The 25439-nt window shown below is 46.1% G+C and overlaps 1 protein-coding gene across 3 annotated transcripts; it reads left to right on the top strand.

Annotated features, from left to right (window-relative positions):
• Positions 1-4465: 4465 nt before the first annotated feature.
• Positions 4466-20067, top strand: GINS1 (GINS complex subunit 1). 3 transcript variants are annotated; one of them, XM_085852215.1, is made up of 7 exons: positions 4466-4624; positions 10324-10388; positions 10527-10625; positions 15655-15745; positions 15863-15976; positions 16179-16250; positions 19857-20067. In XM_085852215.1, exons 1-7 carry the CDS (start codon positions 4550-4552, stop codon positions 19923-19925), a joined length of 585 nt encoding a protein of 194 aa, XP_085708341.1. In that variant the 5' UTR covers positions 4466-4549; the 3' UTR covers positions 19926-20067. The 3 variants fall into 3 exon arrangements, with proteins under 3 accessions (XP_085708341.1, XP_085708340.1, XP_085708342.1); XM_085852214.1 differs by lacking the exon at positions 4466-4624 and adding an exon at positions 6611-9476; XM_085852216.1 differs by lacking the exon at positions 4466-4624 and adding an exon at positions 9514-9836.
• Positions 20068-25439: the final 5372 nt, after the last annotated feature.

The following is a 25439-nucleotide window of genomic DNA, read 5'->3' as shown; positions in this document are numbered from 1 at the left end:
CTCAATGTCTTTGTCCAACCCCGGCCACCACAACAGGCTACGAGCAAGACTCTTGGTCTTCACGATGCCAAGGTGATTGACATGCAGTTCTTCCAAACACCGCTGCCTGAACTTCGGTGGAATCACCGTCCTCATTCCCCACATTATGCACCGTTGGACCAACGACAGCTCCGCTGCGTGTGACGTGAAAGGTTGAAATGCCGGTGTCGAAGGCAGATTGCTCCAATTCCCCGTAGAAATCGCCTGGACGACACGGGCAAGCACCAGATCACGAGCCGATTCCACCGCGACCTGCCTGGCCGTGACCGGCCCGCTTTGGACCTGGCCCAGCGCGAATACATCGACCCGGTCGCCCAACTCAGACGCAGCTGGACCCTCCGCACACGGCAAGCGTGAGAGCCTGTCACAGTTAGCATGCTTCTCGGTGCTTCGGAACTGAATATCATAATCGTAAGCACCCAGAAACAGACACCACCGGCACCCCGCGTTCGGGTCTCAGGATGAATTGAAGCGGTTTGTGATCCGTCTGCAAAGTGAAATGCCGCCCCAGCAGGTATTGCTGAAACCTCCGCACACCCCAGACGAGGCTGAGAGCCTCAAGCTCAATCTGGGCATATCCGCGCTCTGCTGCGGACAGGGTCCGGGATGCAAAACAAACAGGCCGCTCGGAACCATCGTCCATCCTGTGGGAGAGCACTGCCCCGATGCCATACGCAGAGCTGTCGCATGCCAATAGGAGCGGACGCGCAGGCTCGTAGTGCACGAGGACCGTATCCTCTGTGAGCAGCCGCTTGACGCGGTCGAACGCCGCCTGGTGTGCAGGCCCCCAAGCCCAGCGCTCGTCCTTCTTGAGTAACCGCGTTAACGGCGCAAGTTGTGAGCTTTGGTGAGTTTGTGAGCCTGCGCACGAACCTTTGGTAATACTGGGCCATACCAATGAACGAGCGCAGCTGCGTCTTGTCGCGAGGTGGTGGCATGCGCTGAATCGCCTCCACCTTCCGAGGACCTTTCAACAGCCCCTCCGGCGTGATGATGTGCCCGAGGTATTCCAAGCGCTGCTTGAAGAACGCACACTTGTCCCTGTTTAAGCGCAGGCCGCACGCTTCTAGCTTTGTCAGCACTCGGGCAATGTTCGCAAGATGCTCGTCCGCCGTTTTCCCCGCAATGAGCACATCGTCCAGGTAGGTCTGAGCGGGCAGGGCAATGCAAACCTGATCCATAGCTTTCTGCCACAAAGCTGGGGCCGAAGCAATCCCAAAACAGAGTCGGGTATATCGATAGAGTCCTTGACACGTGTTGATTGTTAAAAGCTCGCTACTCCCGGGATCCATCGGCAGGTGAAAATATGCATCACTCAGGTCTAGCTTCGTGAAGTATCGACTCCCCGCCAATCGCGCATATATCTCATCGATTGACGGCAGTGGATATTGCTCCACGCTGAGCCCCGGGTAAACCGTGGATTCGAAGTCCCCGCACAATCGGACGTCTCCCAACTAGAGTGTACGAGGTGCGGTGGGACGCAAGAACCACGCGCGCCAGCGCCAACTCCACTTTATTGCACGACCAGAAGTACACTCCTGCCTCCCCTAGCAGGCGAGGCATGATATACGAAAACCCAACCACGTGACACAGCACACGATCGACGGTCCGATCTGATTGAAACTTGCCAGGAATATTACCGGGGCCCCGCTGATGTGCTTTTCAAGGTTTGATATTAATCGGACGAGCGGTTCCCAAGTTATGGCCATTTTATTGCTTTTTTCAGTGTTGGAAAGGTGTATATATCGCAGCTGAAGTGTCGTTCCACCTTATCATGCCATTTTTTCCCCAAATTAATAATAATAATAATAATAGCACAATAATTGGCAGTAATAAAAAGAATAACGTGATACAATGACCAATGTCTGTCAACCAATAACGACCTATATATTCTGTCAACCAATAATGACGAATAACGTCTGTCAACCAATGACAGGACACGCTGCTTTGACATCACGAATGACGTCACAATTAATGTTTTTTTTTTGCACGATTGAGTCACAATTCTTCTTCTTCGTTTAGTATGACGTCACAACCGACGCTGGGGGACCTGAGTATGTGCCTGAGTATGACGCTGTTTTTTCCCAATGTTTGAATTAATTGTTCAAATTATTAATTAATCCCAAGGTTTGAATTTTCCCAAGGGAAACATCTGTTTCCCAAGGATTTGAAAGCTGTTTTTTCCCAAGGTTTGAATTAATTGTTCAAATTATTAATTAATCCCAAGGTTTGAATTTTCCCAAGGGAAACAGCTGTTTCCCAAGGATTTGAAAGCTGTTTTTTCCCAAGGTTTGAATTAATTGTTGTGCTTGGTAGACATTTGTGAATACATTTACAGAGAGAGGAGCAAGAGAGGAGGGGGGAGAGAGGAGAAGGGAGAGAGGGGTGAGAGAGGGGGGGAGAGGGGGGAGAGAGGGGGGCAAGAGAGGGGGCGAGAGGGGTGAGAGGGGGCGAGAGAGGAGGGGCGAGGGGGGCAAGAGAGGGGGTGAGAGAGGGGGCGAGAGAGGAGGATGAGAGAGGAGGCGGGAGAGAGAGGGCGAGAGAGGTGAGAGGGGGGCGTCACAATTCAAGAGAGGGGAGAGAGGAGGGGTGAGAGAGGGGGTGTCACAATTCAAGAGAGGGGGAGAGAGGAGGGGCGAGAGATGGGGTGAGAGGGGGGAGAGAGGGGAGAGGGTGGAGAGAGAGAGAGGGGGAGAGTTATATAGATTAGCTATCTATAATTATAGATGGGCGAGAGAGGGGGGTGTCACAATTCAAGAGAGGAGGAGAGAGGAGGGGCGAGAGAGAGGGGGCATCACGATTCAAGAGAGGAGGAGAGAGGAGGGGCGAGAGAGGGGGCGAGAGGGGGAGAGAGAGGGGTGTGAGAGGGGGATGAGAGTGGGGGCGAGAGAGTGGGGGCGAGAGAGGAGGAGTGAGAGAGGAGGGGCGAGAGAGAGAGGAGGCATCACAATTCAAGAGAGGAGGAGAGAGGAGGGGTGAGAGAGAGGGGCGAGAGGGGGAGAGAGAGGGGTGTGAGAGGGGGATGAGAGTGGGGGCGAGAGAGTGGGGGCGAGAGAGGAGGAGTGAGAGAGGAGGGGCGAGAGAGAGAGGAGGCATCACAATTCAAGAGAGGAGGAGAGAGGAGGGGTGAGAGAGGGGCGAGAGGGGAGAGAGAGGGGTGTGAGAGGGGGATGAGAGTGGGGGCGAGAGAGTGGGGGCGAGAGAGGAGGAGCGAGAGAGGAGGGGAGAGAGAGAGAGGAGGCATCACAATTCAAGAGAGGCCTGTGTGGTTGTTGTTTCTGGCACGAGGTTTGAAAGTTTTTTTTTTTTTGCATGTAGGCCAAGCACCTACGGGCCCGCCCTCGTCCTCCAAACTTCAGACAAGCGGTGCAACTTATCGCTTCGAGCGTCCAGGTTCTTCTCTTGTTTCATCCGTCGGTTCCTCTTCCACATCACGTGGTCCATTTTGAGTACATGATTGTCCCCTGCACGGGACTAGATATGGCTCCATATATATTCCTCACCGGAACTATATTCCTCGTCGGACTCAGTCGGCGTGGTAGGGCATGAGAATATTGCTCTTCCACGTACTTTGCTGTCGGTTCCCTCTGGCCGGGGCATTGGGGACCAAACTAGTGTGGAGTTGAAACCCACTTGAAGGGTAGGAGTAAATTCCAATGCAGTACCCGCACCCATCTATTCCCCATCTCAGGTTTTACTTGTTTGGCATCGTTACTCAGGTTTACCAGATGATTGAACGAAATTTGTGCGGACAACACGACGAAAATTACAAACACAATCACGTAAAGCAATGGCGTTTAAATGGTTGCTGAGGAGTTGTTTTCACCGCGCTAAAATGGCGGCGACCGTCGCTAACCGGAAGTGACGCAAGGTTCTGTCCACCCAAATTTAATTCACTCCTGATATTTCAGTTATCCAAATCATGCACAAGGAGGAATAAATAAGATATTTTCAAATAAAACACGCGGCTCATTTTTTTATATTTACAATTATACTTTTCGGTATCTGAAGGAAATCCTTCAGGAAAAGAAGAAGAATCCTCATCGTTGTATTCCAACAATATTGTTTGTGACCGGATCATCAAAGCAAGCTCTCAAACAATCAGCAAGCCCTAAGAACGCCACAGCTTCTGATCAATTCACAAGCATTTACAATGACATTTTTTTTGTACTGACGATGGTGCTGAAACCTGCATTTTATACACTTTTTCGATTGCGATGTATAAGTACTGGAGCATCTAGTTCCATGTAGCTTGAAACGGCAAGCTGTTATCGATTAATGCTGTATGCGTTTCACATTTCTCTCTTGATCTGATCCGAGAAAGCTTTTTTTTATAACTTTACAGCAAGATAAACATGGTAAATTAAATAAATCTGTAGAAACCGGATATGACGTAATTCCGCGCCATGTTCTGTGAAAAGGCGGTGGATTTGACCGGATATGACGTAATTCCGCGACATGTTCTGTGAAAAGGCGGTGGATTTGACTGGATATGACGTAATTCCGCGACATGTTCTGTGAAAAGGCGGTGGATTTGTTGCGGGAGTTGCAGCGCGCCTCTGACGGCTTGTTGACTCCATATAATGTAGGTTTTTGGCGCGATTTTTACGGGAAAATATCTTTGTGTCACGTTGTTTGTGCGTGACACGGCGTTTACACGCATTGTGCAATCACTTTAAATCGTGTTTGTCGTGTCAGCCCGGTCGAATGCGTCTGAGGAAGTGCATTAAAGTAGTGCTGTTAAAACGCGAGTACGTCCATAAAATACGTACTTTAAAACCACGAATCGCCGCACAAAATTTGTCCTGCCGAGGGTCTGTAATTGGCTGCTCTTCGAGCACCCTTATTGTGGACATTTCCATCCGTCTGTCTGTCTGTCTGTCCGCGAAACTTTGGTCAAGCCTAGGGGCTAAACGACTCAACTGATTCCAATGAAATTTGGTAGGTAGGACCAATATTTCTGGGAATCGTGTGCTTTCGAATATGGGACCCCGGGCCCTAGCAACGGCAAAAATCGAAAAATCGAAGCTTAGAGTTCTGTGCACAATCCATCTAGCTCCCTTCATGCCAATTTGCAGCCCTAACCAAAAATATTTGTAGGAGGAGATAGGTTTTGGGCGAGTACATGTCGAATATTTCAGAAACGGTTAATTGCGAATATCTCTAAGAGAAAGAGTCTGATTTTGATGAAACTTGGGTGGAATGTGTACAATGTGGCAAGCATGTACACAAACATGAATGGTTGCTATGCACACCTCCGTTGCTTAGCAACAGCTAAAATACTTTATCGTACATCGTACACTTATTGTGGACTGTACAAAAAAAATCAATACCTCCGAAATTGGACCTCCGAGGGACCTGTTTTTTTGTGCCCAAGGAGAATGTCTTACAGTATCATATAAAAAATAAAATTTTTAGCTAATAGATAAATGGAATTACCAGGGCTGCCATTTGGTAGTTTCTTTGGAACCATGCCTGAAATTTCACAAGGCGGGTTTCTGGGCGCAAACTAAGAGGGCTGTGATAATCGTATTTATTGTGCTAAATTGATTGATAGCATGTACATGAATCTCGGCTAGTCGCGTCGGCCAGCTTTCCATCTGGAGCGAGCAGCCATGTCGCCTACCGGCTTGTTTTATTTATTTATTTTTATTTTGTATACCTTGTCGAGGCTCGTATGAGAGCTAACACACAACACACAGCAAGAGGGGCATGAAACAGGGGAGTGGGAAGGACAAAACAATGAGGAACAGAGACAATAGGAGTTCTGTGGAAGGGAGAGGGATGGGGCGGAAAACATGGGGAATACAAGATGGACATTACAGGGACTTTCAGGAAGGAAAGCAGGGAATTTGAAGGAGGTGGGTTTGGGGTCGATTAACGGGGGTAGAAAAGATCGAGGATAAGAGGTGTTGGGGAACAGCAGTTTTGAGGGCCTGGAGGGAAGAATTGGATTCAATAGAGTAAGGGAGTTTATTCCAAAGGTGGAAAAAAGAGGAATGAAAGAGTGAATGTGAGCAGTGATTCGTGATTTTGGTAGTTTTACCAGCAGGGGGTTGTTGGCGGACCTTGAGCACGCTGCGGAAATGTGGTGGGGACAAATCGCAGAGAGAGCAGGGGGGGGGGGGGCGAGACCAGAGAGGAGACGGTAGAAGACAGAAAGACCACCGACCTGCCTGCGGTGATTGAGTGAGAGGCCCAAAGACTGAGCCTCATTGCGGGAGTTGCCAATGATCCGAAATGGCTTGGTTTCCACAGCGTGAAGCCGAGAAAGGTGGGAGGCAGGGGCATCAGCCCAGGGGAGAGCAGTACTCCATTAGGCTGCGGACGAAAGCTTTGTAAGTGGTCAGGAGCTCAGGTGGGCTGAGGAAGGACTTTGCACGATGGAGGACTCCCAGTCGGCGACTGGCTTTGGAGGCCACGTTTCAAATGTGGCTTTCCCAGGAAAGGTCATGGCAGATAGTGAGACCCAGAAGCTTGAAAGAAAGGACTTCTTCCAGAGGATTGTTGCGAAAGTGGATTGGGGGGGGGGGGGTTCTAAATGATCCTTTCGAAGAGACATAGTGAGAGTGTGAGATTTGTCCGGATTGAAGGACATGTTCCACGTGTTGGACCAGTTTGTGATTTTATCCAGATCTGCAGTGAGCGAAGAAGCTGCTGCTTGCCGGTCTGAGGGATGACAGATGGTACGGCAGAGGGTGGGAGTCATCAGCAAAGAGATATTGCCAACGGTTCGAGTGCAGAATTGCTTTGTGTGCGGTTTAGCTTCTGCCCCTCACCGATAAGTTGTGAAGGTTTTGTGCAGATTGACTAAATATATTTAATTGTTTGTTCCAACCAAGTGAATGAATTACTTTGTGGACTTTGAGAAGACACATTTTAAGTTTACAATCTGTGTGGATTTGTACTTGCTACGTATGCAGCACCTGCCTGTGGGTTTGCATCAGTCTTTTGCTGTGGAGTGCTGCTGTGTTCATGATGCACTGCACGTTTAACCTGCCGTTGCTCGCACGAAATCTGTGTGAAATCGTCTTTTTTTAATAAAATTTTCAGCATTTTGACAAAGTTTGGCAATTTAAATATGGTGAACCATAATTGTTGTGGTCCTGGATGCAAATCATGCCTGGTGTTGTCTTGATGGTTAGGGTGGTGGGCTTGGGATCTTAAGATCCTGAGTTCAAATCCAATTCAGCTGTTGAATTAATACTAGGTGGGGTTAACTCAACCTGTCATCCTTCCGAGGTCGGCAAAATGAGTGCCAGCTTGCTGGTATGCTGTGTCGGTGTGGCGACCCGTCCAGAATTATGCCCAATAGCCAAGGAGCTTGCTTAAGCAGCACCAATGCTCTGCACAGACTATGGTCCCAATGGATGGATGGATGGATGGTAGAAAATTGGACTCGTGGAAATGCAGGGAATACGAGAAATATCCATGGATGAGAAGGGTCGAGTTTGTAACTTTTGGTACAAGCTAGCGGTGGCAGTTGATGTAACGCACACGCATGCCTCGAGTGGGTCTTCGGAGACTGTGAGGAGGGACGTCACAGCTGTGAAGTCGGGAAGATGTCGTCGCATGGAGCGTAGGTAAGAGAAGCTCGCACGGATCATATTGCAGCAGGATATGCAGCCCAGAGCGAAGTGGTGAGGTCTAACATCTCGGTCGGGATGTTGAACGGTTTGTGTGATGGCACCCCGAGCAGCAAGAAAGCGAGCGCGAGTGGGACCATCGTGATGGAGATTCCACATCGTGCAAACGGCTGAGGGAGCTCCTGGGAGGCCTCGAGTGGCGCAACGGAAGCCTTTCTCACAGGGACTTTTCCAAGTCTTTTTGGCTTCATTTAGAAGCTTTGTGAGCCATTCCATGTAAGAATCCTTGTCTCACACACACAGTTCACCTCAACATGCCAGCGTAAATGTTGTTGCTCATGGGTTCTGCTGTCACATATTGGTAATTACCCCATGCGTGCAACCCAAAGCGGGGTTAAGCAATTGGTTCATTCTGTCTCTCTACAGATGTCAGTCTATGATCAAGGAATAACTGAATTTCAATTTAATTTTGTATTTGGAACACGGATCTCCAATTTCGCAGTACATTGGCTCTGAATTTGGCAAATTGTACGGAATGCCAGCCTGATCATGCATGTGCACAGGAGAGTAAGGTAATTGTTTTAATGTCTGCCTGTCTAGTAGTCAAACAAAATTGAAAATCATTCCAAACAGGAAACACTGTTTTTAGTGACATGATAAAGGACACAAACAACTGGCATGAAGAACGAACATAGTGTGTTTTAAATTAAGGTGGTGTAAAAGATGGTGCATCAATGGCAGTAAACTTCGAAAAGTTTAAAAAAAATTTTTTTACTTTCCTACAGTCCTTAAAACTTTTATTTTATTTCAATTGAAATTATATACTTGAACACAAATCACTTTGCCACTTTCAAATACCTCTATTTTACAATGACTTGGACAAAATATTGCGTAATTTTATGCCCTCTCGACCAATCGAATTTGTGGCGTGCTCTCTGTCTCTGTCTCTCTCTCCGATGGGGAATATCGAGATTCGGACAAAATGTCAACTCCTAGGAAATATAGATTGTGCTTGGAAACCCAAAGCAAGTCTAAAAGATTCTTCCCAATTCCTATGTCTTTTTTTCTCAAGACTGTGGGTTGAGTTGTTGGATGCACTCCCTAGTTTGTTCAGGGTTCTAGCGATAGCTTGCTTACTCTCTATGAAAGACATCGTTGGATATTTAACATGCACCAACTAATGCTGGCAGATGGAACGTCCAGTTTAACGTCCATCCGGGGGACTGCACACGCATTGATGAATCGCCCTGCCTGTGACACACCAGGATAACAGTTTATAGCTGGGTCGGGATTTAAACCAAGGCCAGACAGCTCCATCCCAAAGTACACTGTTCCTTGGATCGACGTTTCACTGGGCATCCTGGCTGTTCGCATTAGTTTGTGGATGTTAAAGTTCGCATGGTGTCTTTCGTGCATTGTAGATAAGTTATTGCCAGCACCCTGCCCAAATCTCCGACAGATGAATGTCAGGCCGAACTACCCTGTTCATAAAACACTTGCCAAAACTATTCTCTGGACTACCCCACAAGATAATGGGTAATAATTGGGGCAATTAATGATGTAGTAAGAGTAACACAAATTCACCTTGTCCTCACTCCTCATGGTGGTGTAAGTTAACACAGTATGATGTAAGTTAATGCAACATTATATTAAGGTGCTTTTTTGCCCAGATACACTTAATCCTAGATAGGTGTATGAGGGTAGGTGCCACACCACACGAGAGCCCAGTCCCCCCCCCCAGATCTGCCATGCATTTGACCCATGCCTCGCTCAGTACCTTCAGTGTGTTGCCAGCCGTCATCAGTGAAGCATGTGCCTCATCTGCTCCTCCAGTACTTCCTGTGCTATAAGGTGAGTTGGAGTGTAGACTACCTGCCTACACCTTACATATACGAATAAGGTAATTATACACGTCGTATGCCTGGGTCATTCACTGCAGGAGCAGTGCAACAAGATACCAGTAACGGATGAACTGGTGCACGTTCATGAGTGATCTAGGAGGTAAATTTGTTCGACCGTAGACTGAGAAGTGTCTCCATCAGGAAGGTATGAGGAGCAGTGTAAAGGCTGCCATCAGGGAGGTCTTCGACATCAATCCCCCATTCATACCTATCGCTGTCGCTGGATTTCTACAAATGCAGAAGCATTGTCAAGTGCAGCAGAAAGGAAGATGGAAAAACCAAAACTGTGTGCATCATGTGCAATAAACTGGTTTGTCGTCACCATTCATTTGTTACGTGCTTGGACTGTAAATAGATGAGTGACCTAACCTTACGTGTGAAGTATCTGTGAAGTTGGTATAATGCTAACTTGTAATTTATGTAAAACTTGTGTGTTTTAAGTAGTCTTGCAACATGTATTTTTTTATGTTTTATCTTTCACCAAAATATTTTTCCTCAAATTCAAGGATCTGACTTGAATAAGCTGGAGGCCCTAGATGCTTATTTATTTATTTATTTTTTCCTAAGTACTTGTATCCATTGTCTCTGCTGTGTATGAGATTGCTTGGCATTTGAGTAAGTTTTTGCTACAAAATGTGAAAGATGAGTAACTTTTTATTTATTTATTTATTTTCCATGATCTTTCCAAAATTTAATTTTACATATACCATGTAACATATTTGATGTTTGAGATACGAAAAACCTGCAGAAAAGACTAACCTATACGATGGCCTTTAAATGTTGCATCTCTTATGCAGGAAGACGGTGTCAGGCAAGTGTTAGGAGAGCTACGAGCTTTGTACATTCCAAATCAACAGGATGCGTGAGTTCCACGAAAGTGCATCACAGGATTTTTGTACTCCATTCGCTTCATTTGTTTCATAATCACTGTTCTAGACACTGCTCTTCCTTGCTAAGCATTTTAACATCTGGTTTCTTTATTGTATGTGTGCGTTATTAGGAACATCTCGAGAGCAGAGGAGCGTTCGGACCTCCTTCCCACCATCAAGTTCCGTCACTGCTGCCTGCTGAGAAATAAACGCTGTTTGCTGGCCTACCTGTGAGTCAGTAAATGTTGCATCTTTTTCAAAAAAAACCCCTCATTTATCCTTCTGGGGGTTTTGAATATTGACTTGAACTCAATTCCTACGGTTATTTATAGAAGGGAGGATAGTGCATTGCAAAATAATCCAGGGGGGGGAGGGATCAGGAGTATGACTGTAGGTGAGAAGGACAACTCGATTCCTTGTCCAAAGATTGGCGTACTCTGATGTGGTGAAATGCTCACACGAAGGATGAGTAGATGAGGTTGTAAGGCTTTATCACGTTACCTTTGTAGTTTAACGTAGCAGGTCAGAGATGCATTGTATTTTAACACTTGCATTGATTGTGTTAAACCGACTGAGCCTGTGTTGTATAGAATCGACGTTTGGTCAGATCTACACAACATCCAGTTAAACTGACACTCTGAACGTTGATGCAAGAACATCATTCAGATGGTATACTTTGTCAGCTAAACGGGGCAAGTAGCGTTTTCTTTTCTTCCTGTAGCAGCTGGACAGAAATATATCCGTTTACTTTTTATTTTTTTTTTACACAGAGTTAAGGCTCTTGGAAGAGGTAGAACACTGAACGGTTCAAGATGCAACAGAACAAAAGGAACAGCACAGAGATTGAGGAAACACCAACAGCAGGGCTGAGGGACAAAATAGATGGAGACTTAGACGAACCATGTGTGTGGATGAGGGGTAGGGAAGGATGCATGGGGTACACAAAATGAATACAGAAGCAAACTCTAAGGAAGGAAAAATTAGAAATTTGGAAGGAAATTTGGAATTTTCCCATCGTGATGAATTATAATTCTTCATTTGAACATATGAGCAGAGTACCTGTGCTATGGGTGATCTTGTTCCAAGCAACACGTTTTGACGCGTACCTTTATTTGGGTGGTGTGTAGGCAACTGACAGCTCTGTGGAGACAAAAATAAAATAACCTGGGTTATGTGTATATAATTCAAAACACCTCACTGCACTGGAAAACATGTGGACAAGAATCCTGTACTGTAAATCGTGGAGACTTGTAATACCCTCCCCCCACCTGGAGGTGGCGCTACACAATACACATTTACAGAGAGAATTTGCATCCCCTCCATCTCCTCCCCCCCCCCCCTCCCCAAGACCACCGGCATTGATTGGGGTCATACTGATCCTTTGTAGCAAGTCTGGATGTAATCATCCCAGAACTATAGGATGCGTAGCACAATAAACAAACACGCACACACACCAGTCAGTGAATTATAGCAAGGATACACTGAAACTACAAATCAAATTTGCACATTAGGCCACCTGCTTCGATGGGGAAAAAAATCCCAGCATTTCTTCTTCTTTTTTTTTTTAACTTGACAAGCAAGAGTTGTCAATGAAAACAATGCTTTTGGGGTTTATGAAAAATGGATGAGAATCATTCTCAGTCACTGAAACCTTTATTCCATTCCGAAAGTGGAAAACTGGATCTGAAGCATTTCCTCTGAATGAAACCCATGCTGATTCAATGTGATGCAAGCATCCTTTTTCGAGCTGCAGAGTGCATTTATATCCTGAAGCATACTGCATCATCATTTTTGACTTTCTGGCAAGAAGTTTGGTGAAATTGTATGGGGTATTGTGGCTCAGCTATGTATCGTCTAAGTTTTTGCGGTCACCGTTGGATGGTTAGCAGTGCTTGGTGAAAATCTCAGATCTATGAATTTATCAGCATTGAGTGGTATTGTTTATCAGACTGAGTATTACCAGTGGTAAGAAAAGAAAGCTGTGTTAAAAAATGTTTGGGATTATTATAATTATATTTTGTACACAAAGTCTACGTTGGTGGAAGAGCTAGAGAACAGAACAGAACATAACAGAACACTGTAAATCAGGGACACAACAACAGTGGGGTAAAGGGACATCAAAGCGGGACATTTGGAGGAAGAATGAGACAGTAAGAGGAGGGTGAAAAGGACACGGGGGGTGAATAAGCTGGATAAAAGCTCAAGCACAGTAAGAACATGTGCCAAGCACTATGGATGTGGGGAGGGGTGCTATGCCCTCCATTGTTCTCAAAATAATAAACACAACCCACTTCCCAAAACATCAACTATCCCTCCCCCATTCTACTCCTCATGGGGCATACATTATCCTTGGGCAGTTTGGTCATGATCAATTAAAGCAGTTAAAAAATAGATTATCCTTTCCCCCTGTCCAAAATCTTCCCCCTAAATTGAAAAATCTATAAAAGCTAATAACTTAATTTTACTCATCATTAACCCTTCGTTGGGATGGCCCACACTATCCCTTCGAAGTTTGGTGGTGGTCACCCATGCTGTTATGAAGCCCCCTCCTCTCTCCTCCCCAATATTCCAAATCCCTCATAAATTGAAAAATCGATAAAAGCTATAAACTTCATTCCCCCACCCCATGGGCCCTCCATTTTCCAAGGCTGCACATTCTGTAGAACTGTAGCCCATAGGGCTGATGTGAATAACCAGACCCTTTCCCCTCCCTCACACCTTCACCTAAAATTTCTGCCCTCCCTGTTATACTCCAAATTGTTCCCCATTATTTCTGCTTTATTTGGTTGTGATAATGTAAGCTGTGACAAAGATCCTCCAACCCCTCCCCAAATCACCCCCACCTCTCATTACACTAAACATGGGGACCCCATTATGTCTGCCAAGTTTGGTGGCCTGACAGTGTTCCGTTCTCAAGATACAAGACAACGGAAACAGAAAAATGGAGTGTGACAATAAGGGCAGCTTTATGTTTGTGTTTAGTTTTGCCTGATGCGAGATTGTTTAAAAAACGTGCTGCACATGTACTAATAGAACAAAAAACCCCAGAAATGTGGGTGGAGGGAAAGCGGCAAAAACATAACCTGTAAAGGGAGGGGTTTGATTCGGGAGGGTTAATGAAGATAGAAAAGATCTTGAGTACCTGAGGAGATAAACGGCCATCTTGAAGCTCTGGGGAGTAGATTGGATCGATTAAGGAAGTTTATTCCACATACAGTGGGGAGAACAAGTATTTGATACACTGCCGGTTTTGCAGGATTTCCCACTTACAAAGCACGTAGAGGTCTGTAATTTTTATCATAGGTACACTTCAACTGTGAAAGAAGGAATCTAAAACAAAAATCCTGAAAATCACATTGTATGATTTTTAAATAATTAATTTGCATTTTATTGCATGAAATAAGTATTTGATACATCAGAAAAACAGAACTTAATATTTGGTACAGAAACCTTTGTTTGCAATTACAGAGATCAGACGTTTCCTGTCGTTCTTAACCAGGTTTGCACAGACTGCAGCAGGGATTTTGGCCCACTCCTCCATACAGATCTTCTCCAGCTCCTTCAGGTTTCGGGGCTGTCGCTGGGCAACACAGACTTTCAGCTCCCTCCAAAGATTTTCCATTGGGTTCAGGTCTGGAGACTGGCTAGGCCACTCCAGGACCTTGAGATGCTTCTTACGGAGCCACTCCTTAGTTGCCCTGGCTGTGTGTTTCGGGTCGTTGTCATGCTGGAAGCCCCAGCCACGCCCCATCTTCACTGCTCTTGATGTGGGAAGAAGGTTGTTGACCAAGATCTCGCGATACATGGCCCCATCCATCCTGCCCTCAATACGGTGCAGTCGTCCTGTCCCCTTTGCAGAAAAGCATCCCCAAAGAATGATGTTTCCACCTCCAAGCTTCATGGTTGGGATGGTGTTCTTGGGGTTGTACTCATCCTTCTTCTTCCTCCAAACACGGCGAGTGGAGTTTAAACCAAAAAGCTCTATTTTGGTCTCATCAGACCACATGACCTTCTCACATTCCTCCTCTGGATCATCCAGATGGTCATTGGCAAACTTCAGACGGGCCTGGACATGCGCTGGCTTGAGCAGAGGGACCTTGCGTGCGCTGCAGGATTTTAATCCATGACGGCGTAGTGTGTTACTTATTGTTTTCTTTGATACTGTGGTCCCTGCTCTCTTCAGGTCATTCACCAGGTCCTGCCGTGTAGTTCTGGGCTGATCCCTCACCTTTCTCATGATCATTGAGGCTCCACGAGGTGAGATCTTGCATGGAGCCCCAGACCAAGGGAGATTGACTGTTATCTTGAACTTCTTCCATTTTCTAATAATTGCGCCAACAGTTTGTGCCTTCTCACCAAGCTGCTTGCCTATTGTCCTGCAGCCCATCCCAGCCTTGTGCAAGTCTACAATTTTGTCCCTGATGTCCTTAGACAGCTCTCTGTTCTTGCCCATTGTGGAGAGGTTGGAGTCTGATTGATTGAGTGTGGACACTGTCTTTTATGCAGATAACGAGTTCAAACAGGTGCAGTTAAGACAGGTAATGAGTGGAGAATGGGAGGGCTTCTTAAAGACAAAACTAACAGGTCTGTGAGAGCTGGAATTCTTACTGGTTGGTAGGTGATCAAATACTTATTTCATACAATAAAATGCAAATTAATTATTTTCAATCATACAATGTGATTTTCATGATTTCTATTTTAGATTCCGTCTTTCACAGTTGAAGTGTACCTGATAAAAATTACAGACCTCTACATGCTTTGTAAGTGGGAAAACCTGCAAAATCGGCAATGTATCAAATACTTGTTCTCCCCACTGAAGGTGGAAGAAAAGAGGAACAAATGAGTGGAAGTGAGCTTCAATTTTTGGGAGAGTTGGGATGGAGCTGAGTGGAAAGGACAGAGGGTGCAAGATTAGGAAGGAAGTGGTATAGAGACAGAGGCCCCCAACCTGCCTGCAATGCAAGAGTAGCAGGCCCAGAGATTTAGCTTCATGACTGGAGATTCCAATGGTTTTGAGAGCCTTGAACTCTACAGCGTCAAGACGTGAAAGGTTGGAGTAGAGGTGCCATTCCAAAGGGAAGAACTGTGGATTAACACCCTGTAGGTTGGTGGAAGTTTGGATGTGCCAAAGAAAGACTTTACATGATGGAGGATGCCCAGTTGCCGGCTGGCTTTAGAGGCCAACTCTGAAATCTGCTTTGTCTAAGAGAATGATGAAATAAGAAATGCAGTTTATGCATTTTGATGCTTTTCCTCCAGGTACGACAGGCTGATGAGGATTAAAGCTTTGAGATGGGAGCTCGGGAGTGTCCTGCCCAATGCTCTCCGCTTTCATCTCGCACCAGATGAGGCATGCATTGTTGAACGATTATATATTGTTTATCAAGGCTTGCAATTTAAAAAATAACATGATTTCTTAGAGCCACTTCTTAATTAGACGGTTCCCTTTTTGCTTCCTACCCAACAGCTGGAATGGTTTAATCAGTATGGGAGGAGTCTTGCGAAGTACATGCATTCAATCGGCAGTGAAGGCCTAGACTTGGTGCAGGATACTTTACCACCAAAGAGCCTGTTCATTGAGGTATGCATGGGTAGCAGTAACTCATAAAATGATAAATTTATTTCAGCAACATGAAAATTGCTATTCAGTGGGATTCAACCAAATATATGATGGCTTGTTGTCACTTTGCAGCAATGCACTGCAACTGAGTGATGAAATGCAAAGAGTTTATTGACACCATGTCTATGTAAGGCACCTAAGATTGCATGCTGTTCTTGTGCAGGTGCGGTGCTTGCAGGATTACGGCAAGTTTGAAGTCGATGGCTCAACGTTCCTGCTGAACCGCAATACGCAGGTGCACAACAAACCCCATTACAATTTAAACGGTACCCATCCAGGCCTTCACTCATGGCATTTTAACAGCCATTGTGGGATGAATTCAGAGCTTTGAAATCACCCTTCGTCAATGTAACCTTGCAGTCCAGGAGCTGGAAGGCAGTGGTCCAAGGCCAAGCGCTCGGGCACTATGAGCCTCGCAATGGCATGACCCATCAAATTGCAAAAAATTATTTACTTTGGATTTCTGTTACAACCTATTCATACAACATGTCTAAAGTTTACATTTGGAAATGATGTAATACCATAATTGCATAATTGCCCCATGCACGCAAAGCAAAAACCGGGGTTAAGCAATTGGTTCATGTCCATCTGTGTCTGTCTGTCTTTTCAATTTATGATCGAGGAACAGCTTATTCAAAAAGAATGTTGTATTTTGAACACGGAATAGGATAGGAACATGAATACAAAGACAAGTCTGTCATTCTATCATATTTTGGCTTTGAATTTGTCCTGACCGCACACGTGTAGAGAAGAGTGAGATAATATTTTCACTCTGCCTGCCTGCCGAGCAGTCAAACAGCATTGAAAATCATTCCAAACAGGAAACTTACTGTTTTTAAGGACGTAAACAACAGGCACAAATAACAAATGTGAGATAGGGTGATGTAATCGACACTGTAAAACGGTGGTAAACTTGGAATTTATTTGTTTATACACCTTTAAACCTTTATTTAAATTGAGTTATAAACTTGAAGTCCGGAGAACACAAATCGCCTTCATAATACTTCCAAGAACGATGAAATACATTGACATACAGGAAGGACCCTTTATATGGCCATGTCTGTAAGGAACATCAACACACTCCTGTGTTGGAGTGGTGACCTGTCCAGGATTGTGCCCAATATCCAAGGAGACTGCTTAAGCAGCACCAATGCTCTGCATGGAGTATGGTCCCAACCTCCTCCTCTCCTTTATATGGCAACAGAAAAACTGGAAAGACCCGAAAACTGGCAGAATTTTTAAACCCCATGGTCCTACAATTTTTAACCCTTTCATTCTAAAAAGCTAATTATTCCCCACGCCTTGTCTGCAGCCGCCCACGCCTGCTCACGCCTTGTCTGCAGCCGCCCACGCCTGCTCACGCCTTGTCTGCAGCCGCCCACGCCTGCTCACGCCTTGTCTGCAGCCGCCCACGCCTGCTCACGCCTTGTCTGCAGCCGCCCACGCCTGCTCACGCCTTGTCTGCAGCCGCCCACGCCTGCTCACGCCCTGTCCGTGGCCACCTATGCCTGCCCACGCCTTGTCCGCGGCCGCCCACGCCTTGTCAGCGGCCGCCCACGCCTCGACCGGCCACCCACGCCTCGCTGGCCGCTGCAAGAACCTTGCCAGTGGCTGCTAAAACATCCGCGGTCGCCAAAACCTTGTCCGCCACCATCCATGCCATGTCTGTGGCCGGCCCCATTTTGTCTGGCCTCACAAATGTCTGCTGCTGACCACCCCTTGTCCACGGCCGACCATCCCCTGTCCACGGCAGCCCACGCCTTGTCCGCTAAAACGTTGTCCGTGGCCTGATCAGTTCAAAGATTCCAGTGTCATGGTAACGATTATTCCCATTCTCTGGAAATTCCCATTATCTGGACCTGAACCGAAATCGAATCGGCTTGTTCTTGTCACCTAACCAACTCGTCGGATTTGGACGAAATTTCATGGACAGGTTAGGTGTGTGACGATGACGAAATCATTAGGTTTTGGTGAAGATCCGGATCTGAATCCGGAGAGTAGAGTTTTTATATGATTCTTCACCATTAAGAGATGGGGCCAAAAACGATATCCATCCACCCATTGGGACCATATAGTACAGTCAAAATGTCGGATGACCTCCCACAAATTGCAACAAAAGCAAACTCAACTGATTTTGATTCCTGGATATGTCCTCAGTGACAGAAAAAAAGTCCTAAGGGATCCTCTGGGGGGAAAGTCCTGAAATCATGGAAATCCAATATGGCTGCCACCCGGCTTCGGGAAAAATGAGAAAATTGTAAAGATTGATATTTTAAAATGTAAATATATGTTTTTCTGCATTCTAATTGTTTCTAGATATGGTCAGTATATTGATATACAAGAATAATTATAAAAAAGTGAATTGTATTGAGGGTAAAATAAAAAATTATAGCTTTTTTGTCCAAAAATGTCAATTTTTTTTGTCCCGAAATTTTTTTTTACCTGATACTGATTTTGGCTCCTGGACCAAAAAAAAAAGAAATGTTGAAGACGCAAGATGAAATCAAGTCTATGGCAATACAATATAATTATGTAAATCATTAAAACATGACAAAATTCACAATTCCACTCGGGGCAATCACATCTTCCTGACGAAGGTTTCGAAATGAAAATGAAAATTCGCATTAAACTCAGAAACTACATCCATTATAAACTTACTATACATGTTGAGAAAAATCAAGCTTATTAAAGTTAGAACTCGACAATGTCGTCATCATCCTCATCATTGTCACATGGAGTGTTTACGCAGCCAGAGCCCCTGCAGTTTCCACAAGCTGGAGTGCACTCAATGTTGTGCTTCTTGCATGTGCATCTCATGGTGCTACATTCAGCCTGGCAGTTGCACCTAATGACAAGTAACATCTTTTCAGGAGCTGGAGCTATTGATGTCTGAAGTGGCACAAAACCCTCGTCACACTTCTGCCAACCCCAGTCTGTCGGAAGAAGTTCATCTGCACATCCCTTCCATTCTTGGACTTGCAGATACTCGCGCAGGCTGTGATACTTTGCTGCTTCTGATGTTGGTGGTAACGTCTGTGGTTGCACGTGAGAGGAGCTCCAAGCCACCTTGTCCCAGTACCGCTGATACCGGAGGGTGACCAGGGTGTCAGTTGACTTTCCGTTGTAGATTATCACCAATGTTTTTCTCCTGCATCTGCCACATCACATACGGAAGCTGAATATGTATCAAAAACCTTGGCCTGGTCACGGAATGTGTAGTTTGCTTTGAACTTTTTGAGGGAAGCTCCCTTTCCAATCCCATGAAGACGAGATGTCGTGTCGCACCCAAGAACTGCATGTTCGTAGAGTGCTGTTCTCGTTTTGTCTGTGCTCTTCCCTATAAATGTTATGCGTCAAGCGAGGAGGGATTTTGTTTTTCTGTTGGAATGACTGCTTAGGTCATAATCGAACAGTCTACCAACCAGACTCGGAGCAGATGCTTGAACCACAACTCCACAGTCTGGTTGGTTAAGAAAAATAATTACACATTTTATTCGTTGAATGAATTTTTTGATATCGATTTTGCCTTGTAACTATTTGTGGGTGCATCCAAAATTAAATGGGAGGAGGGGGAATCCACCATTTTGCATGACCTTTCATAAGAGTGTAACTGTTGTAGACAGCAGTGCCATCTCCCACCAAAATCCCTTGCAGGACATCTCGTATTCGGAAAGCTCAAACTAATTTATAAATTTCACAGTGAATTGTTCACAGTAAAATAAAGGTTAGAAGGTCAGTTTTCTATCAATTGTTTAATGGGTCAGTTTTCTCGCAATTGTTCTATCAATTGTTTCATTAATTGTTAACAAACATCCATTTTAATTCTTCCGTTTCTTTTCAGCATTTACTGCCGAGGGCTAAGTGTGAACAGTTGATTCGCCAAGGCATCCTTGAACACATCATCTCGTGATGGTCCAATGCTGCACATCAAACCTCATGTTTGTGAACGCCCTGTGTTCGTTTGACCCAACTACAAGGAAGCACCCCTCAACCTGTGTTGATACTTTATTCATCTTGTACAATTTATTCCATTAAACACCAAGTATCTTTTATGTTTTTAGTATTTGCTTTTTCTTTTTTAACAAGATTAGTAGGAAAATAAAATTATTCTTGTGATTAGCACAAATAAGCTGTTTTGGCAGCACAATGATACAAAATAAGTTTTCACAAAACTTGTAAAGTGCTACACAAATTGTACAAAAAAAAAGAGTAGCTCCAGAGCAATAATTATTACCATGACTGTTCTCATTGAACGATCCATGTTTTTGGAATTCTTTCGTTCACTACAGGCAGCCTACCCCTCTTTCCTGTAACACAATAAACTTTGGTAAGTGCCGTGGTCAGTCCATGGGGACAATGGTAGAAGTTTTCCACCTGGCTAATGGGAAGGAGTCTTTGTGGAGCAAATAAGTGTGATTTTTTTTTTTTTGGCAGAATCGTTCAAATGGTGATACAACCATGAAATTTGGTGCGAACGCTCCTTCAGGATCACTCAACATGGCGGCCATTTTCTCCAAGATGGCCACCAGGGTGTGGAAAAAAAAACAACTTCAAACCATAAAAATCGCCAGAGATGTCGGATTTATTTAATCTTGATGTCGATTTATAGGTTTTTGTCCTTGCTGGAGCTGATTCTTGTGCCATCCGGATGCTTTCTAATTTGAACGTGATGTGTTGGCATAATGTACATGACGTCAACGTCACAGAGTCGGTGTGCTTCTTTGGTTGAAATTTAATATTCTCGCTGCAAGCCTCCTGACTGTTTCTGCCCTGCTGATCACCCACCAATGGTTTGTGTGGCAGGTGACACTTGTTGCTGGCAGGTCTGCAGCAAGTGCTGTGATGGGACTCAATTTGTGCCCTGCTGCCTCATCAAGTTAGGGGGTTTGATTATATATGCGAGGTATGCTTGCACATTGTAAGCAATAATGAACCGTGCTGCCCCATTGTCATGGATCACTCACTTGCATTTATTTATATTTTCATTCACGGATGCTTTCCAATGGTTCTGTGATTTTTCCCAGTGTATCAGCTTCGATGGTCGTCGGCACACAAAATTACCATGCTTCCCCATTATCTCGGGTCGCTCACCTGCATTTTTTTCATTTATTTATATTTTCATTTGTGGATGTTGTCCGACGAGTCTGATGTTTTTTTTTTCCTGGTGTATCTGCTTCGATGTCCATTGGCACACAAAATTTCAGCTTTTTACGTCACCTGGAAGGTACTGATTTGATTGTGAGTCAGTAGTGAGAATGTGCTTTATATGTTAGATATTCTCTCTGCCAAGCTGTTTGTCTGTCTGTCTGTCTCACAATATCACTTTGGCCGCACAGGGCGGTGCTTCGCTGTCTTGACTCCACCCATAATATTCTCACCTCAAAAAAAAAATCAAATCACCACCAATTGTGGTCACTACTTTCAAGTGGAGGAGTCCCCTGTCAAAGGGTGGAGGAGCTCCTTGTGAGCCAACGGCCATCCATATCTAGTGCCCAACTGTGTCTGCGGACGTCGTCCTGCAGTTGGGTTACTTCTTATTCGGAGGTTAGTGGCAGGATTTGCACTCCGGCCACCGTAAAACCCTTCATTCCGCAAAACATAAAAACGCAAAGAAATCTGAAAACCCACACTCCGTGGGAGTACCTCCTGTGCAGCTTCCCTTCGCAGGGCAGTTCACCGGATGACAGGATTGGGGAAAAGCCTTTGGGACCCCCAATATTTGATGTTAGGAGAGAAACCACGGGGTATAACATTCCTGGGTCAGATTGCGGGAGAGTGTGTTGGAGTGGTGCTGAGGTGTCGTCCACCAGACTGCGATCTCCTTGGGTTAACCTGAGGCGGTCCCTTCGGGTGGGTGCCTGAAATGTCCTCACCCGAAAAGAGGATGATCACCTGTCTCTGTTATCATCTGAGCTCAAGCGTTTGGACATCGGTATTGCAGCACTCCCTGAGGTTCGGAGACCGGATTGCGGCGGGATCATGGTGGGTGGTTACACCTACTATTGGTCTGGTCGCTCTGATGGTTACCATGTCTAGGGAGTTGCTGTAGCTGTGTCCAATGAACTGACTCTAATGATAATTGAGGTAACACCGGTCAACGAGCGTATTATGAGACTCAGGATTTGTCACTCCTTGGGTGTCATTTCCCTGGTCTCTGTTTATGCTCCGACTGAGGCGAGTGACCTCACTGTGAAGGATGCGTTCTACGCCATGCTCGAGTATGTGGTTGATCAGTGCCGCAGAGGACATACACTTCTAGTCTTGGGGGATTTCAATGCATCGACTGGAACTGTTAGGGATGGTTATGAGATGTGTGTTTGTCTCCATGGGTCAGGAACTATGAACCAGAATTGCACCAAGTTCCTTGACTTTGCAAGAAGTCATGTACTTAGGGTGGCCGGTTCATGGTTTCAGCACCAACAAGCTAATCGCTGGACTTGGTAGTCCAACGCTGGCGGTGTGGCAAAGGAGATTGACCATGTCCTCGTTGATGGTCGCTGGAGGATGATCCAGAACTGCAGGGTCTACCGGAGTGCTCAGTTCCTCAATACTGACCACTGGCTTGTTGTAGCAACTCTAAAGCTGCACCTTAAATCCAGGAGAATGGTACCATCTCAGCCTAGGCTGGATGTTGGCAAGCTCAAGGATGAGAGGATAGCTGAGTGGAGATTTGTGGGGTCTGGGTGCTTTGGGAGGTCCTGAAGAGTTGTGGAGTGCCTTCAAGTCCACCGTCCTTGATGTTGCCGATGGATGTCTTGGAACTCACCGTTGGGCAAAGAAGAATTTTGTCTCTCAAGGGACACTGGAAACCATTGACCAGAGTTGCAGGGCCAGGCTGAATGGCAGAGCTGAGCTGTTCAGGGAGCTGAGGCGTAAAACTATGATGCGCTAAGGGTGGACTAGGAGGCCTATGTGCGATGAATCTGTGAGGGGGTAGAGCATCACCTGTGGTCAAGTGATTCTCGTCCTGCTTACAGGGGAATTCACGCTTTGCGTTCATCCAAGCCCATCCCTCGGTGTACTGCAGTTCGAGCAGAGGGTGGGAGGCTCTTGACAGAGGAGTCTGAAGTGAAGGCCCCCTGGGCCGGTTACTTTGAGCGGTTGTACCATGCTGATTCACCAGCTGTCAAGTTGGACGTCAGGGGTGTTACAATCCCTGTTGCTGACTCTCCAATCAACTGTGGTCCACCTTCGCTTGTGGAAACACGGGCTGCGGTGAACCGGTTGAAATGGGGTAAAGCTCCAGGTATCTGTGGCATCCATGCTGAACTTCTCAAGGCTGGTGGAAATGCTGCACTCGTGTCATTGCATGCAGGTCTGTGCTCTGCTTGGAACACAGGCATCATCCCAACTGACATCCTCTCTGGAAAGGGAATGGTCATCGCCAAGACTGCAACAACTACCGAGGGGTGACGCTGCTCTCAGTGCCGGGCAAGGTCTTTGCTCGGGTAATTTGTGATGGGGTTCGCCACCATCTGCTTGAGCACCAGCGTCCAGAGCAGTCAGGCTTTAGACCAAAGAGGTCAACGATTGACCGTATCCTTGCTCTTCGGGTCCTCACCGAACTCAGACGAGAGTTTCGGCAGGGGCTGCTTGCAGCCTATGTTGATCTCTGTAAAGCGTTCAATTCTTTGAATCGGGATGCCCTCTGGAGGATTCTTGGTCTTCATAGAGTGCCACCAAAACTGATCGATCTGATGTCTGAACTATACTCTGGTACTGAGAGTGCTGTGAGATGTGGTGGTACCATCTTTGACATTTCCATTTGTTACTGGAGTTCGTCAGGGGGTGTGTACTAGCCCCCACACTTTTCAGCACTTGTCTGGACTGGATTCTAGGGAGGATGTCGGAGAGATCAAGCTGTGGTGCATCGTTTGGGAGAATCCTTGGCTGTCGGTGGTCGGACTTTGTGTCCAACGAGCGGTTGCTGAGAGAGACTCATGAGATTTGTCAGCTGCAGCTGTATGGACATGTGGCTCATTTCTCCTGACGCTGATCCTGCTCACCAGATTCTCTTAGCGAGGGAGTCTTGTTAGTGGAGGAGGCCAATGGGCCGACCACGTGTCTCGTGGTTGCAGAAGGTTGATCGGCATCTCAAGGAGATTGGGATGGGCCAGGCATCTGCCTCGGGGATGGCCAGACGGAGGCCCCTGGAGTTCCAGTGGAAAGTGGACGCAGCAACGCTCTGCTCTGGTGCATGCTCCCATACCTGACCTGACCTGATTTTCAAGCATTTGAAGACTGAACAACGCCATTCCAATAATGAAATAAATGTACCTTTCGAGGAAAGAAAGAGGAAATGAGTTGATGCATGTTTTGTTCTGTAATGATCAAGGTAGCCATCTACTATACACTACTGAAAGACAACCTTCATTCAATTGCAAGTACTATAGTTGGTTGTTATTATTATTAATAACTACGAAATGCAACCCGTCGTTTTGCTGATGGGAATATTAAGTAGGGGGAGGGAAGGAGGGGAGGCGGGGGAAGAGATGAAGGGAAGAGCTCGGAAAGGGAGGGGTGGGGAGAGCGAGGCCTTGCCAAATGTCGCGATACACTTCATGAGGGTGGGTGGGACCGAGGATGAGGGGAGGAGTTCTCGACTTGCGTTTGGTAGTTGGACTTGTGGAGAAGTGGGGTGAGGGTGGAGGGGTAGTACAGGATTGAACAAAATGGGGCATGTTAATACAGCATGCAGAAACCACCTGGAGATGTCCATGGTGGGTGGAGAGGGGAGCGAGTGGGAGGAGGTAAGGATGAGGGAAGGTAAAGCAGTGTGAGGGGGAAGAGAAGGCAGTGCAATCAGAGGGGAAGGCAGCGGGAGGGGAAGGGAATGGTGATAAAACGTGCCCAAACAGCAACATTTTCTTTTTAACTGCTGGGTTCTATATAAAACTCGGCAGCAGCATTTAAAACCCATGCTATGTACATGGCAAAAGCCTGCCTCCCTGCATGCATGCTCTTATATGCAGCAACCTTTGCACCTCTCCAGTCTGATTCATACATGCTGCACTATGGGGGAAGCCATTTAAAATTAACAACTAAATAGTCAGTCTTTAACACTCCCCTTAACAGAGGGAAAGGTGTGAAGAGAAAGGGAGACAATGGGGGGAGGGCGGAGAGAGGGATGGGGTGCGAGAGGGAGAGGGGGGTGACGGAGAGAAGGGATGGGGAGATAGGAGCGGAAAGGAGAATGGGAGATTCTGACAGATGTGACGTCCAGTTTAACGCCCATCTGAGATACGGCACACACATTGATGAATCACCCTGCCTGTGAAACACTGGGATGACAGCTTATAGCTGGGTTGGGATTCAAACCCAGGCTAGGCAGCTGATGGTGAGCGTGCGTACTTCTTGGCTATCCTGCCGTGATGTGGCGATTGATTGCTTTGTAACAACTGAAAACATTTTTTTTACTCATTGT

Source organism: Eptatretus burgeri, chromosome 13, assembly GCF_056783735.1.
Source record: "Eptatretus burgeri isolate ZD-2024b chromosome 13, Ebu_testis_v1, whole genome shotgun sequence".
Taxonomy (NCBI): domain Eukaryota; kingdom Metazoa; phylum Chordata; class Myxini; order Myxiniformes; family Myxinidae; genus Eptatretus; species Eptatretus burgeri.
The sequence above is the reverse complement of the archived record's forward strand: the minus strand, read 5'-3'. Positions and strand labels throughout refer to the sequence as shown.